General features: G+C 40.6%; 1 protein-coding gene across 1 annotated transcript in view; it reads left to right on the forward strand.

The window, feature by feature from the left end:
* ctnna1 (catenin (cadherin-associated protein), alpha 1) overlaps nucleotides 1–15,114 on the forward strand; it is a 266,205-nt gene that overhangs the window by 190,916 nt on the left and 60,175 nt on the right. Inside the window, 2 exon segments of the mRNA XM_034181512.1 lie at nucleotides 2,405–2,605; nucleotides 7,672–7,823. Of these exon segments, the coding sequence (XP_034037403.1) occupies nucleotides 2,405–2,605; nucleotides 7,672–7,823 (353 nt within the window).

Below are 15,114 nucleotides of genomic sequence, written 5' to 3' on the forward strand. Positions count from 1 at the left end.
ATTCCACTTCCGTCCAACTTGCAGGGCCGGTGGATTATTACTTATCACTTGGTCATTGGAATCATTTAGCATTGACTGTAGTCTAACCTTCGCAACCTTATATTCTTCCACCACTGATGATAAAGGAAACTGGAGCTTTGTTGACCGACTGTAGAGTGCTACATCTGTCAGCATCTTAGGCACTCCTAGCCACTTTCGTACCATCTTACTAATCTTCCCTTCAATGCTCTCAACTCTTGTCAGCGCCACTTCATAGACTGTCAATGGCCACATCAGCCTTGGTAGTAACCCAAACTGAACCATCCAGACCTTAAACTTCCCAGGTAGCTTCGTCTTTGCAATTGCTTTCAATCCATCTTCAGCTTGCTGCTGGACTTCAACCCCTCGATGTCGGTCTGTGATTGGAAAGGAGTACCAACGACCCAGGCTCTTCACGCCCTTTTCTTTCACTGACGGAATCCGTTCACCTTCAACCATGAAAACTTCGTCAACAACTTTCCCAGCCCGTAGCGTAAGATACCTGCTCTTCTTAGCTTTAAACACCATGTCTGACCATGTCACTAACTCTTGTAGCCGCTCCACCAACTTCTTAGCTCTCCATTCCTCCGCTTCCAGAATTGTCAGGTCGTCCATAAAGGCCTTTAGCTGGTACTCATCACCACCACAGCTTCTTATAATCACTTCCATCACCAAGATGAACAAGACAGGTGATATTGCACATCCCATTGCGATACCTTTCTCCAGTCGCATGAATTTAGTCGTGAACTCCTCCGTCGTAAACCGGAACTTAAATTTCCCGAAGTACTTCTCAACTGCCTGCTGCAACTTCCCTGGGACGTGGAAGAAATCCAAAGCAAACCGAATCATTCTATGTGGGACAGAACCATAGGCGTTGGCCAAATCCAACCATATCACATGGAGCTCCTTCTTTACATTCTTTTCTTGCATTATCCTGTTCCAGATCATAGACACATGCTCAAGGCAACCTGGAAAACCAGGGATACCTGCTTTCTGAATGCTAGTATTGATAAGGCTATTAGCCAGCAGAAATTGGGTTAGTCTCTTTGCAAGCACCGTAAAGAAGATCTTACCCTCAACATTTAACAAAGATATTGGTCTGAATTGACCAAGAGCCACAGCGTCCTTCTCCTTTGGTATGTAAATTCCATCAGCAATGCACCAGCTGTCGGGTATCTCACCCGACTCCCAAACACTCACAAGCAATTTCCAGAGACACTTTGTCAGCTCCGGACAGTTCTTGTACACTGCATACGTGATCCCATTTGGGCCCCCAGCTGCCTTTGCTCTGGCATTCCTAACGACCACCTGTACTTCACATAGCCGTATCCTACACAGGTCAAAAGGCACTTCAGGTTCTTGTGGTCTATTAAGGCCATCTATACTCTCTACTTGGATATTCCTGTTCGGATCAGCATAGGTCGTCATCAGGGCTTCCTCAAGCTGCTCTCTTGATATCTTCAAGGACCCACTTGTCTTCTCTGCGAAAACCTTCTTTGTAAACTTGAAGGGGTCCTCTGTAAAGTCCTTTCGGGCTTTCCTAGATTCTCTACGCCTCACTGCTTTCCTCTCTGCCTTCGCCAACTTACTAATACCATTTCTTGCCAACTTTACCAACTCATCGATTACTACCACCTTTTCCCCACTTGCCTCTCTCTTTGCCCTCCGTAACCGCTGTACTTCTTTCCTTAACTCTTTGATTTTCCTCCTTCGCCTATTGATCTGATCCTTTTCTTCCATCTTCTTTTGCACCCTCCACTCAATTACACCAAATCTTGATCTTCCATACTCGCACACCATCTTGGAGAAATTCTCCATTCTTTTCACAGGTTTTCCTCTGAGCATGCCAATGGCTGGAACTAGATCCTCCTCCATGCTTTTCCAATCTGCCTTGTTCTGCGAACTCGGACACTTAATCTTCATGCGGTCCTTTGCTTCATCCACTACAGTAGCTTTATATTTAAATTGTGGCTCAGTGTGCCACAGCCGCAGTGAAAGGTGTGGCTTTGTGAAATGTATCACGGCACTCATCAACATGAATGTTGCCTTTGAGGCATATAGTAAGATTGATAATCGATATATCATGCAGCTTAATGTGTTTCATAAAGGTTGTTAATAATTAGCTTGGCAAACACTTGAGACTCTCATGATCTACCCTCACATTTCTAAGTAGACCAGAATTTAACCAAAACATGTTGTGAGTAACTTTTTCTGCTGATATCTCTATAGTTGTTACATTTATGCCCAGCATTTTTTTTTTTTATTAAAACATGGGAAAATGTTTACACTTTTAACTTGTCTTTACTTGTTTTATGGCACGGTTGCCTTGAAATGTTTGAGTAATGCATAATAGTAAAATATCAATTGCTTTGCTTTATGTTCACAGAGAACCACATCCTAGAAGATGTGAATAAATGTGTCATCGCTCTTCAGGAGAAGGATGTTGATGGGTTGGATCGCACAGCAGGTGCTATTCGAGGTCGTGCTGCCAGGGTGGTCCATGTGGTCACATCTGAAATGGACAATTATGAACCTGGTGTCTATACAGAAAAGGTGCTGGAGGCCACCAAGCTCCTCACAGACACAGGTATCAGATATAGCATTTAAAATTTTTTATTTCATGGTAGACTGTTTACATATCCTATAGTTACATAATTATGAAAAGAGAAATGTGTTAAGATTACAGTGATGCTGTATTAGTGAAATGTTTGTACTGAGATGCTGCACATACACACTAAACATCAGATTCCTTCAGAAGAGCCTATGTTTCAGATTTGTTCCATTTTGAATTTAAACAAATTGTGAGCATCTTCTATTGTGTTACCACAGAATGGGTCATTTTGCCATTATAACCAAACATTTTTCTATTGAAATATAACAGAAAAGCCAGATTATGGGTCGGAGTGGATGAGAGGTTAGTGGTCCTCATAGTTTGTTAAACAGAAACCTTTCATATCTTCCCATTACTCAAGTTAACATTGATTTTTAACTTCCTTTGCTAGACTAATTAATTATGAATGTCATAGCATAAGAGCCAACCACCTCAGCCTGACACCTCTAATTTGTCCAACAGGTACTCTTTGTTCATTGGAAAACCCCGAAACCCTAAATATCTTATCCCAAGATATACCATAGAATGTTGTCAATATGATTAGGCATATCTTTATCAGACACTCCGTATGAGTTGTGTTGATGTCCACTAGCAGCAAGATGACAGGATTTCCTGGTTGAAGGGCTTTGAAATATGTTGCCATCCCATGAAAGTGGATTGAGTATAAAAATAAATACATTTATGATCATCATTATTATTATTACTATTATTATTATTTATTAGCAATAGTTGAAGGTGTGATCATTGGTGAGTTATCTGATTTATGGAGACATCATAGTTTATTTCCTGACTGATCAGTGTACTTCCCACATGACCTTATTTTTCAGAATATGGCCTAATTATAAATGATTCCTCCCCGTCATTTTTTTAACACACACATCTTAGGGGAAAAAAGGCCTTCTGAAGACTAAATCTGCTTTTGACAAGGTATTTCTCAAATTATTTAATTTAAAAATTAAAAATTATGCCAATAAAAGTGTCATGGGTAGCCCCCCCCCCAAAAAAAAGTCACTTAATGATGCACCTGTCAATCTATCTTGGAAGTTCATTTAATACCATAGTAATATTTTCTGATAACCATTTTTAAACCAGTCTTTTTTTTCTAACATTGCGCACACTATTGTTTCTGGGACACTTGATGGTAGCTTGACTTTGGCGCATTTATCACTGAGCACAGGTTGCGCAGGCCTTGTGCCCATATCACATTTTGTTTGTTTTCGGGTGTTTTTTTTTTAACCTGGTAGTAAAGCACTGGCATTGCACTGCAGAGCACTTCATCCCAGTGTTATCATCTGGGGAGATGAAGTGCTGAGTGTTGGTTGTTTCTGTGGCAACAGTAAAAGGATAATAACAAGCTGATAATAAAAAAAAAAAACACTCCCCAGCAACAGCTCCCTGGCCCTTTATAAGCTTTGTATAATGGCAGTTAAGTATGACAGCATGATGAATTTTATCCATCACCTGGTGAGACCTATGCAGGCAATGGGGAGTCAGTAGATGCTATTAAGCTAGCACTAGCAAAGACATGGAAATGCGCCCCCCCCCCCCCCCCCCCCCCCTTCAGCTACTCCCCACCACCTGCACCTGGGGGTTGCCGGTGATCACAGAGGGGTCATGAGGTTTTGTCTGCTCTGAGGTTAAAGTCAGAATAGGTCATTGTATTTCTTTGGATGAAGCCAAAAGAAAAAAAAAAAGGGAGGGGGGGCTATAAAGTTAAGTATGACTTAATTTTCTCATAAGCAAATAAAAATGGAATGAATTGTGTGTGTGTTTTAAGGTTGATGGGGGAGATTACCAAGGAAAAAACCATTAGCCACCATGACACCATCTAGACCCTATTTTATTATAACTGATGTGTCCCATGTCTTATTTTGGAATATCTATTTCAAGCTAAGTAATGCCATGGTAGATTTATTGTAATTTATCATGAGAAATGAATGTCTACATTAAAAAAAAATCTGGTTGCTTTGTACTGCACCAAATCAAATCACTAAACTATTCCATTTAAAATAAATAAATGAAAATAATGCTTGACTCATACCATAGCCCATATATCTCAATACATATATCTAAATACTCGTACATACGTTCTCATCTTATAAAGGAGAGATGTATACCCCAATGGCAACACCCTCTGAAAATACCAGTAATTGCTTTTTATTTATTTATTTATTTATTTTACATAATTTTCAGAGTGGGGTGGTAGAGCTAACGTATTATTCATTTAGTCATAAAAGTACCGAATTTGGCACACACATTCTAAATTAACTGTTTATTTTCAGATATTGAGGTTGTCTAATCGTAAAGTTTCCAAAAAGGTCAAGTTTGGAATGTGTGACCGACAGGTATGGGGTAAAAACAGCAAAAATGGTGACAAAGGTCAATTTCGGCTTGATGGTAGTCCAAAAACGCTTTGAAATCAGCACGCTTCTTTGGGCAAGCTCCTTAATGCCCACGTTGCTCCTGGTGTGCAGTTGAGCACCTTGCATGGCAACACCCCGACATTGGGATGGGTGAGTGTGAGGCATCACTGTAAAGCTCTTACTTTTATTTATTTTTTATTTATTATTATTTTTTGTCCACAATACACCAGTTATTAGTGTTCCACTCTAAACTAGCCACCTGGTATCTATTTACAGTGGCTTGACTAAAGATAACATAGCTGGATAAAGTGGTATTCTTGCAATAGCCCTTACTACTTACTACTTACTCACATTTTTTGTGCGAGTACAGTTGTTCCGAACCTCTGTAGCCAGGCCTCTGCTCCTGAACATGAAAAAACACGCAAGACCCCCCTTTTCAGATAAATGTTTAGTTTTAATAGATATTAAAAATATATTTGGGGGAAAACTGAACACGCATTGAAATTTAGTGGTCACATTATCAAGCACGTGCTGCGTCTTATTCACGTTGGCATATGTTAATGTTGAACAGATGGGAAAAGGGATAAAAGTTGTCCAAAGTGACAGTTTTTATACACCCAAAAAGCAAGATGTTTCAAAGATGGACAGGTAACCCAAGAGCAAGGTCGGTTTCATCACCTGTTTTCCCTTACCAATCAGCATCTGTTTAACTTTGTCTCTCTCTGAATAAAATCTTCCTATTTTGTGTCTTAATGGCCATACAGCAGTTACTTTTAATGTTCTGACGTGACTTAATGAGCATATTGCAGTTTGTGTTTTTCCCTTGGAGGGCCGACTTCTCAGATTGGCAAAGCCTTTTGTAATACGGCCTGAAAAGTACAATGATGTGATGAGTGTTTGGCTTCTTGTTGAGTTCTGATTTTATGTCTGTACTGAAGCCGTTAAGTGCATTTGTACTCAGTGCAGAAGTTTCCATCTTCAAACCTCTTCCACCATTCGGAAGATTCAGACAGCTTTCAGTGGCTTTTCAGTCGTGTGACTATCTGAGAAATTGTGGAAGAGGTGGGCATGTCACAACATGTCCTGTGAGACTTCAACATGAAGGCACTTTTGCTCCGTCAGCTTTGTGCTGAAGCCATCGGCATGAATTTCGCTGCAACTCTTTTCATGGCCAAATCTTCTGTCACAGTGGAATGTGCTGAAAAAGTGCTGATGTCCACCTCTTCCGCAATTTTTCGGATAGACACACGACGGTCACCACAGCGTTCAATTTGGAAATGATCTGGTCATTTCAGCATGTTGATGGCCGTCCAGAGCACGGCTCGCTCTCCACTGTTGTGCGGCCGTCTTTAAACCGTTTGTACCGCTCCTTAATCTGTGTGATTCCCATAGGATCGTCACCGAAAGCCGTCTGAATAATCCGAATGGTTTCCACCTGGCTGTCGCCCAGTTTCTGGCAAAATTTGATGCAGTCGCACTGCTCCAGTTGTTCCGTCATTTTTCTTGGAATGAAAAAACGCAGCGCGCACGACACACCTCACACAATGGCCGCTTACCAGGAAATGACGCAGTCGACAGGCGTGAAAAAATTCACGCATGTGCACGAAGGTTCAAGGTTGGCTCATGCAAGCACACGTGATTCAAATCCATCAGGTTTTTGAAAAAAATAAAAAGGTCGGATACTTGTGAGTGTTGTGTTTATATTTTCGTTCAATGTAAGAGTAATGGAGTTATTATTAATTTCTTTTGCTACTCTGCTTTTACATCTGCAGGCTGATATTCACAAAGGCCCAGCTGAATCACAAATGCTGATTTAGAAAAATAGTAATGCAGATGTGCCAGAGGTCCCTCTGGGGCTACAATTATCTTGTCTGTGGGCAAAATAAAGTGAAACATTGCATTGGAAAACTGTGCCAAATGTGAATGTTCCTTTTGAGCATTTTGTAAAGCAGGTTTCATGCATTTGATTGTTCATTGAACTTGTTTGCCCCAGTTGTTCCAATGTTTGATTTGTCCCATAAGAATTGTATTTGGGTTATTAGTTGTACTTTTTAGAAGTAATTAATAGTGATTGTAATATGATTGTTGATGGTTTTTAATAAGTAGCCTTTCAAAACTTCAAACTGCAAAATTAATATAACAGATATGAGTTACAAATTAAGTTAACTATGCTTTTAAATTCGCCACCATGACCAGACTTTCACTAACCTGTTCATATAATTGATGACGTGTTTGACTCGGGTGTGTTTTTTTTATGTCAGTACTTTGACAGTGACTTTATTCACCCCACTGCTAACGTAGTGCAAAATGGGCTATGTTAAAGTGGTCCATCACATTGAATTTGGCAGTTGTCTCAATTATGTTTTGGTCTTTGAATTCAAAGAAGAATTTTCTGTACAAACTGTAGAGCTATGGCCCTTGACTGTGTCCATTCAAGCACTAACGACAAAAGATAGAGAGCTAATTACTGAATGAAATATGATAAAATACGCATATGAAGTGGCCCATCATTAACTGGATTTATGGTTTAAAGAATACATAACTTCAAGCTAATTTTGTTGTGGGGGATAGTTATATTGCTTTGGTCTTATTTGGTTCTGCATGTACCTACACCCACTTTGTGTTGTGGTGTGTTTTAACTAAGTTCAATCTCTTTTTCATTCTACTTCCCACCTGTAGTTATGCCACGGTTCACAGAGCAAGTGGAGTCTGCAGTGGAGGCTTTAAGTGCAAATCCCACACAACCTGTTGATGAGAATGAGTTCATTGATGCATCTCGTCTGGTATATGATGGCATTCGTGATATTCGCAAGGCTGTACTCATGATCAGGGTAAGTTTGGTTTTGGGCCATGAATTTTTACTGCATAGCCCACTGAGCCTGGAGGGTTATTGCCATCAGGCTGGCCAGCTGTCTGTATGTCCACCCATTAATCTGTCTCTTATTTTATCCATATCCCTTTCAAAAGTGAATGTTTAATCAACTGACTTTTACAACTATGGAAGGATAGTGTTGAAACCAGTTGATATTTGGTTCAGAAAGTTGGTCAGATGGGGACATCAATAATCATTTATTTGTATAGCACTTCCAGTTAGAAAATTTCAAAGTGCTGTTCATAGTACTCTACAAGTCAAGGTTCAGATGCCACATAAAAACATATCATGCAGACCAACATTTATAAATGATGAGATAAAAACCTTACACTTGTTATAAGCAACAGAAAATAAGTGTTTTAACATTACCCTTAAAAGATTTAGCAGTAGTGGAGCTTCTAATAACTGTTCAACAATGTAGGTGCAAAGGTTCTAAAGCCTTCTGACTACTTCCTTGCACTGGGCACAGAAAATAATCCTGAAACTGCAGAGCACATAGGGCTAAATAGGGTAGGTGGGTGCAACACCATTTAGCGCTTTGTATGTCAGCAACAAAAGTTTAATGGACATGTCGCACCAGAATCATTACCATTTAGATTTAGGTTGTTAGGGTCTATTCGATGATACACCGGGATTTCTTCGTGCACTTCCATGACGGGGTTCAAAGTATAAGGCATTCGCAACAAATAGCTACAGAGACTGCTGAAAACAAAGTACTCGGGATTACTTGTTTTCCGAGTGTTTCCAACAGCATTTACGTACCTTTGAGGAAAACGTCACAGCACGCACTTGAATGAAATGTAGCTGCTAATGTTAGAACGGAGCCACAGATTAATTCCAAAATTTCCATAAATGTGATGTCATGTTGATTTTGATGCAGTAATGGTAAATGCAGAAGCCACTCTCCACTGTGAGAAGACTTAGTGTGCATGCACGCCCATTAGTCATTAACGCAGCCTGTTAAAAACAGTCTCTGTTAGAGGCTCAGCTTTGTGCTCGCTTGTAAGTGTTGTCATTGATGTAACTGAAAAATCAAAAAAATACATCTGTGTGATCAGGCAGCCTGAAAAACAGAAGTCTGCATGCATGTTTAACAACATGCTGCCCTGCACACATCAAGATCCAAAAGCCAACTGACTTTCCAAAAGTAAAATAAGAAAATAGCCTACTAGCTCCACTAACAAGACAAGTGTGTTGTCTCCTCTCTTTACAGCCTCTGTAAATCCGAGCCATCACCTTTGAATGAAAGCTCAGAAGCTTTGTATGATGTAGCAGCATTTGTGCCACTCTATCGGCCATCTGGATGTTTCTACTTTTCTCTAAAGTGTATGTCACGTGCCGAGAAATGTCAAGTAAGACGTTTTCCGGAAATGCATCTGCTAAATCTGAGCGAGAGGAATTATTAACAATAAAATATGTCAACAACCAGTAATTATTACTGCATATGCGCAGATAGATTTACCATCACAAATACTTTGATGTGTTGCTGACTGGGATGTGTGACATGTACTTTAAGTTTTTTTTGTTTGTTTTTGTTTTTTTAAACAAAAATACATGAGCATGATAACTTGAACTCTGCGACCTGATTGTTGGCTTACATGGTTGGTCTGCTGTTGATTTTTGGGCCAAAACATCAAAGATTGATGTGTTTTTGTATTATTTCCCAGTTGACTTCAATCTTCATGTAGTTAGCAGACAGCAGCAGTAGCACCGGATTAGACTGTAACAGCTGAATAAAGTTAGATAAAATCAAAGATGTTAATATAGGAGAACCAGTGGTGGGCACAGATAACCAAAAAATTAACTTCGATAACATAATCAGATAACTGAAAAGTTATCTTTGATAAAGATAAAACGATAATGGCCCAGTCACATGGCACACAACGATTCCTGAACGAAGGGAAAAAGTAAAAAAAAAAAAAAGTCACAATTTGTTGAGAAAAGGTGGGCGAAAGAGCTTTTATCACCGAACAGTCTGCGAAGCAAGAGCGCAAAAGGGACGAAAGATTAACTTAACAAAACCGAAGCTCACGATCTTGACGCTTTAACGAAACGTGCCTGGAGCCACAGCTGGAGCAGTGTGTGTCTGCATCTCTGCATTCCAGGACTCGGCGCTGGGACGGAGCTCATAGCGCCTGAGTCTTGGAGAAACTGCAAACAAGCTGCAGAGATCTGTGTGCACGTCCGTGGACCCACCTGCTTTGGTTCCTCATCCAGAACAAAAGAGGAATCGTCTCCATCATCATCAGAATCCACGCTGTCGACACGCTGCGCGCTCAGTCTTCCTCCAATTAAAAAAAAAAAAAAAGTGCTGTGGTCACTGCTGTATCACTATATTGATTTATAACAAACTGTCAAAAGGGAGAATAAATATAAGTGTAAGGATGATTGAATATATCAGAGCAGTAAATTAATCAGTGCGTGTGAATGCTTGCATTGACTCGTGCGGTTATTTCCACCAGCTGATCACTGATCCACAATGTGAATTCTGCCTTCCAGAACAGCTCTTTATATAATCATTTTGATTTATCTACCCGTTGCCACATGTACATGAGGGCTGGATTGTCATTCCCACACTGATATTGTTATATTTAATACAAAATAATATGCGCATGCTGCTGCTGCTGCTAATGCTGCATTCAAGTACCGTCGGAAATTCCACAACTTTTTTGTTGTTTCAAATTCAACAATTGCTTGTGGCAAAATAATTATATCCACACAAAAGATTAATTCTGGCCTATGTAAGGTGCCTGAGCCCATTGAAGCTGACCCCTGACACAGATTAAAAAAAAAAAAAAAAAATCCAAGCAAGCAGGCTGAGTTTGCCCTGTAATTTCCAATGGCACATGAAGCAGCAGCTGCCTCAGCACTCACAAACTAGCTTCTGCACTGTGTGAAAACATTCAGCTGCTCCAACGGAGTCAAATTAAACAATAACATTACAAAAACTAAACAAGCAATTAAACGTCAGGAACGACAGCAAAGCGAAACACAGACAAATTGAGGTTTTCGTTGCCCTTCGTTCAAATTTTTCAACGGTTTAAAAATCCTGACAAAGTGCCAGCTGCAGGAACGAAGCTGCACGAGGGTTAAACAATGCCAACGAAAGTCCAGATTTCTTGTTTCATCAGGGCTTTGTTGCCCTTCATTAATTGCCGTGTGACTGGGCCATAAACCACCCAAAAAATGTATCGGAAGTTACAGATAACCGATAAATTCCAGCATTGTCTGCTGTATAGTTGCAACTACTAACAAGCTGATTTTGAGCTTTAACACGCGATCGCTTTTGCAAGCATCAAACGCGACAACAGACCCAAACAATGAGTCAGCACTTCTGTCTTTCAGCGTCCTGCCCCCTGCTGGAAGCTCCAGTTTACTACATGGCTTCCAGCACAGATGCAACTGAGAAGAGCCAGAAAGCTCAACTCTAATCAATCACAGTACTGCCATCAGGCTGAGGTCATGGAAAATAAAGCCCTGCTGTGTTATGTTTTGGTGTATAAATAAAATGAATACTGATAGAATAACTCAATGTCAGTTCTGTCATTTCTGCAAAGTTAAGATATAACATATGTTGTCCTAAAAGTTCCCTAAAAAGCCTTCAGTTAATTCAAAATGCTGCAGCTAGAGTACTGACGGGGACTAGAAGGAGAGAGCATATCTCACCCATATTGGCCTCTCTTCATTGGCTTCCTGTTAATTCTAGAATAGAATTTAAAATTCTTCTTCTTACTTATAAGGTTTTGAATAATCAGGTCCCATCTTATCTTAGGGACCTCGTAGTACCATATCACCCCAATAGAGCGCTTCGCTCTCAGACTGCAGGCTGGCTTGTAGTTCCTAGGGTTTGTAAGAGTAGAATGGGAGGCAGAGCCTTCAGCTTTCAGGCTCCTCTCCTGTGGAACCAGCTCCCAATTCAGATCAGGGAGACAGACACCCTCTCTACTTTTAAGATTAGGCTTAAAACTTTCCTTTTTGCTAAAGCTTATAGTTAGGGCTGGATCAGGTGACCCTGAACCATCCCTTAGTTATGCTGCTATAGACGTAGACTGCTGGGGGTTCGTTCCCATGATGCACTGTTTCTTTCTCTTTTTGCTCTGTATGCACCACTCTGCATTTAATCATTAGTGATCGATCTCTGCTCCCCTCCACAGCATGTCTTTTTCCTGGTTCTCTCCCTCAGCCCCAACCAGTCCCAGCAGAAGACTGCCCCTCCCTGAGCCTGGTTCTGCTGGAGGTTTCTTCCTGTTAAAAGGGAGTTTTTCCTTCCCACTGTAGCCAAGTGCTTGCTCACAGGGGGTCGTTTTGACCGTTGGGGTTTTACATAATTATTGTATGGCCTTGCCTTACAATATAAAGCGCCTTGGGGCAACTGTTTGTTGTGATTTGGTGCTATATAAAAAAAATTGATTGATTGAATGTTGAATAATGCACTAATTCTGAAGTTTTGTAACAAACACAGACAGATGGCATTCTGGGTAAAATGTGCCTCCTCTACACTGATTGGTTGATTAATTCTATGTAAACCAACACGTTAATGTGAGGTGTCGTTTGTTGGTGTTTACAGATAAATGTGCTTTTCTAAAATATGCCATTTTTTATTTGTAAAAAAAAAAAAAAGCCAAGTTGTAATTAGATAACCGTCTGATATAACCAGTGTCAAAATACGAGGTCTGTCAATAAAGTAACGGTCCTTTTTTATTTTTTCAAAAACTATACGGATTTCATTCATATGTTTTTAAGTCAGACATGCTTGAACCCTCGTGCGCATGCGTGAGTTTTCCCAGCATGTCGGTTACGTCATTCGCCTGTGATCACGCCTTGGGAAGGAGTGGTCCCGCCCCCTCGTCGGATTTTCGTTTCGGCGTGTCAGAGGACAAGTTTGGACATGCCCAGCTCTCAACAATTTCTCTACTTACTGGACTGGTAAGCATTGAAAGCCGAGATAGGCATGTCCAAACTTGTCCTCTGACGCGCCGAAACGGAGGTGTTCCTTTGTCTCGCTTCCACAGCGAATCGGTCGTTACGCACAAAGCCTCCGCGCGGCTTTCAATGACAAAATCTCTTGTTAAAAGTGAAATCTGCCAGAAAATGGCTGATGTCCAGCTCTTGTGATAACCAGAGAAAGAGCACACGACGGTCTCGTTTCCACAGAGCCATCCGTTTAGAAATGATCCGGTGGTTTGTGCCTCGTCGTCGGAGCGCGGCGCGCCGACCGTCCTTAAAGCAGTCCTTAAAGCTGTAGTAACAGTCCTTATTCTCTGTGAAGCCCGTAAAATTTTCACCGAAAGCCAGATAAATTTTTCGAATGGTTTCCAGGTGCCAGTCTCTAACAGCTTCTGAAAAAATTCTGATGGAAAAAAAAGTCCTTTTCATTCCGCCATTTCCAGACAATGAAAATCCGACGAGGGGGCGGGACCACTCCTTCCCAAGGTGTGCTCACAGGCGAATGACGTAACCGACAGGCGTGGAAAAACTCACGCATGCGCACGAGGGTTCAAGCATGTCTGACGTAAAAACATGATTGAAATCCATATAGTTTTTGAAAAAAATAAAAAGGACCGTTACTTTATTGACAGACCTCGTAAATAGGACACTGCCAACTATTGGTGCCAGTGTGAGTTTTGGCCCTTTTCCAGCTGATTTTTCTTTCGTGTGAGAATTTTTTGGATCGCACCGAGTTTCAGGTTAATCGCGCATCCTGCATCGTTTAGTATACATGGAGTAACGAGCTGCGTTTAACATCTCACGACCACCTCCTGATCGCCGATCGTATGGACAGATGAAAATCAAACCTGTTTGATATTCTTGTGCCTGTGCAAACACCGCAGACCTGTCTTGCAATGTTTGTTTGTTTTTTAACTTTATCTCCCATCGAGAGTTTTTGTAAAATAAGTTTGAAAAAAAAAAGCTTCTGATTATGTTTTATTTCTGGAAACACGAGTCCGACGTGTTGTTTTTGAACGTATGTGTGTGACAACATAAATCAGGCGCTCTGAACTTTTACACCGTGCGGTTCTGTGGTACAGTGTCTGCTCAGCTTCAGTCTGAGCAGTGCCATGAACACTACTGGCCAGTAGATTGCAGTAGAGACCTTGAAAACGTGCCAGAACAAAATTCCAGATAATCTGTGTTGCTACTTGCTATGTTTAAGATGCGTGGAATTTAATGAAAGCAAACACAAAAACATCAATAAACCTAGAGAATATATTCACGAGAGTTTTAGGCACTAGAGTTTAATGCTGTTGTCCTGATCAGAGTGTCTCAAATCATGCATTCTCTTGTCATGAATGTACTGAAATTACCGTACTGAGATTACCCTATCACCCATAATGCACTGCTGGGCACAGCATGCCCACACTAAAACTTTAAAAATTAACGCTTTACTTTTAAACTAAAACATATATCTGATATTTTCACTTTATAAAACTTCAGAAGTGACGTTAATTTAATAACTTGTCTGAAATAAGTTTGGTTAAAATTTGAACCATAAGTTAAAAATGTATACCTCTGGATGACTTGGGTGATATTGGCCGCGTATCAGTATGGTGTCAAAAGAAATGTTTTTTTTTTTTTGTTTTTTTTTTGGTGACCAGTTTGCCTTTGCTTGCAGAGGATAGAGCGGTTTCTTCAAGAAACAGCTCTCCTCTGTTTGCAGAGGGTAGAACTACACGTGTTCACCTTTGTTTACCACGTTAACGGTCTAAAAATTATCGGACAGAAATTTATCAGAAGATAATTAGTCCAATAATGGTTTTCAAAGTTATCTGTAAAGATAATCCGATAATGAAAACTTTATCTTCAATAATTAGTGGTTATTGGATTATCGGAAGTGTGCCCACCACTGATGAGAACTAGAGGTCGCCGTCGCACTGAGCCGTGTCCCGGCAAGGAGGCGTGGTCACCATTTTAATTCCGGGCAAGTCAGTAGGTAGCGCGCATAGACACTCAATTAGTCTCATCAAGAATCAAGTTGAATATGCCGGAAAGCTGCACATGTTGGCAAAGCCACAAACAGAGGAACAAAGGAGACAGCATTTGCTTCCATAAGTGGTTTTGGTTATTCTTGTCACTTTGTCTGACATTTGGTGGATAAACAGGTGTATGTTGCCTGCCGTGCTTATGTCGTCCTTGGACACGGACCATTAACTCTTCACTTATGTCTAGTTGATATTTTCCCCTGCTAGACCGATGTATAGTTAAAATACTTGTCGTTAGTGATTAGAATTGTTTGACAAACTGTTTTTTTT

This window comes from Thalassophryne amazonica, chromosome 11 (assembly GCF_902500255.1).
Source record: "Thalassophryne amazonica chromosome 11, fThaAma1.1, whole genome shotgun sequence".
NCBI lineage: Eukaryota > Metazoa > Chordata > Actinopteri > Batrachoidiformes > Batrachoididae > Thalassophryne > Thalassophryne amazonica.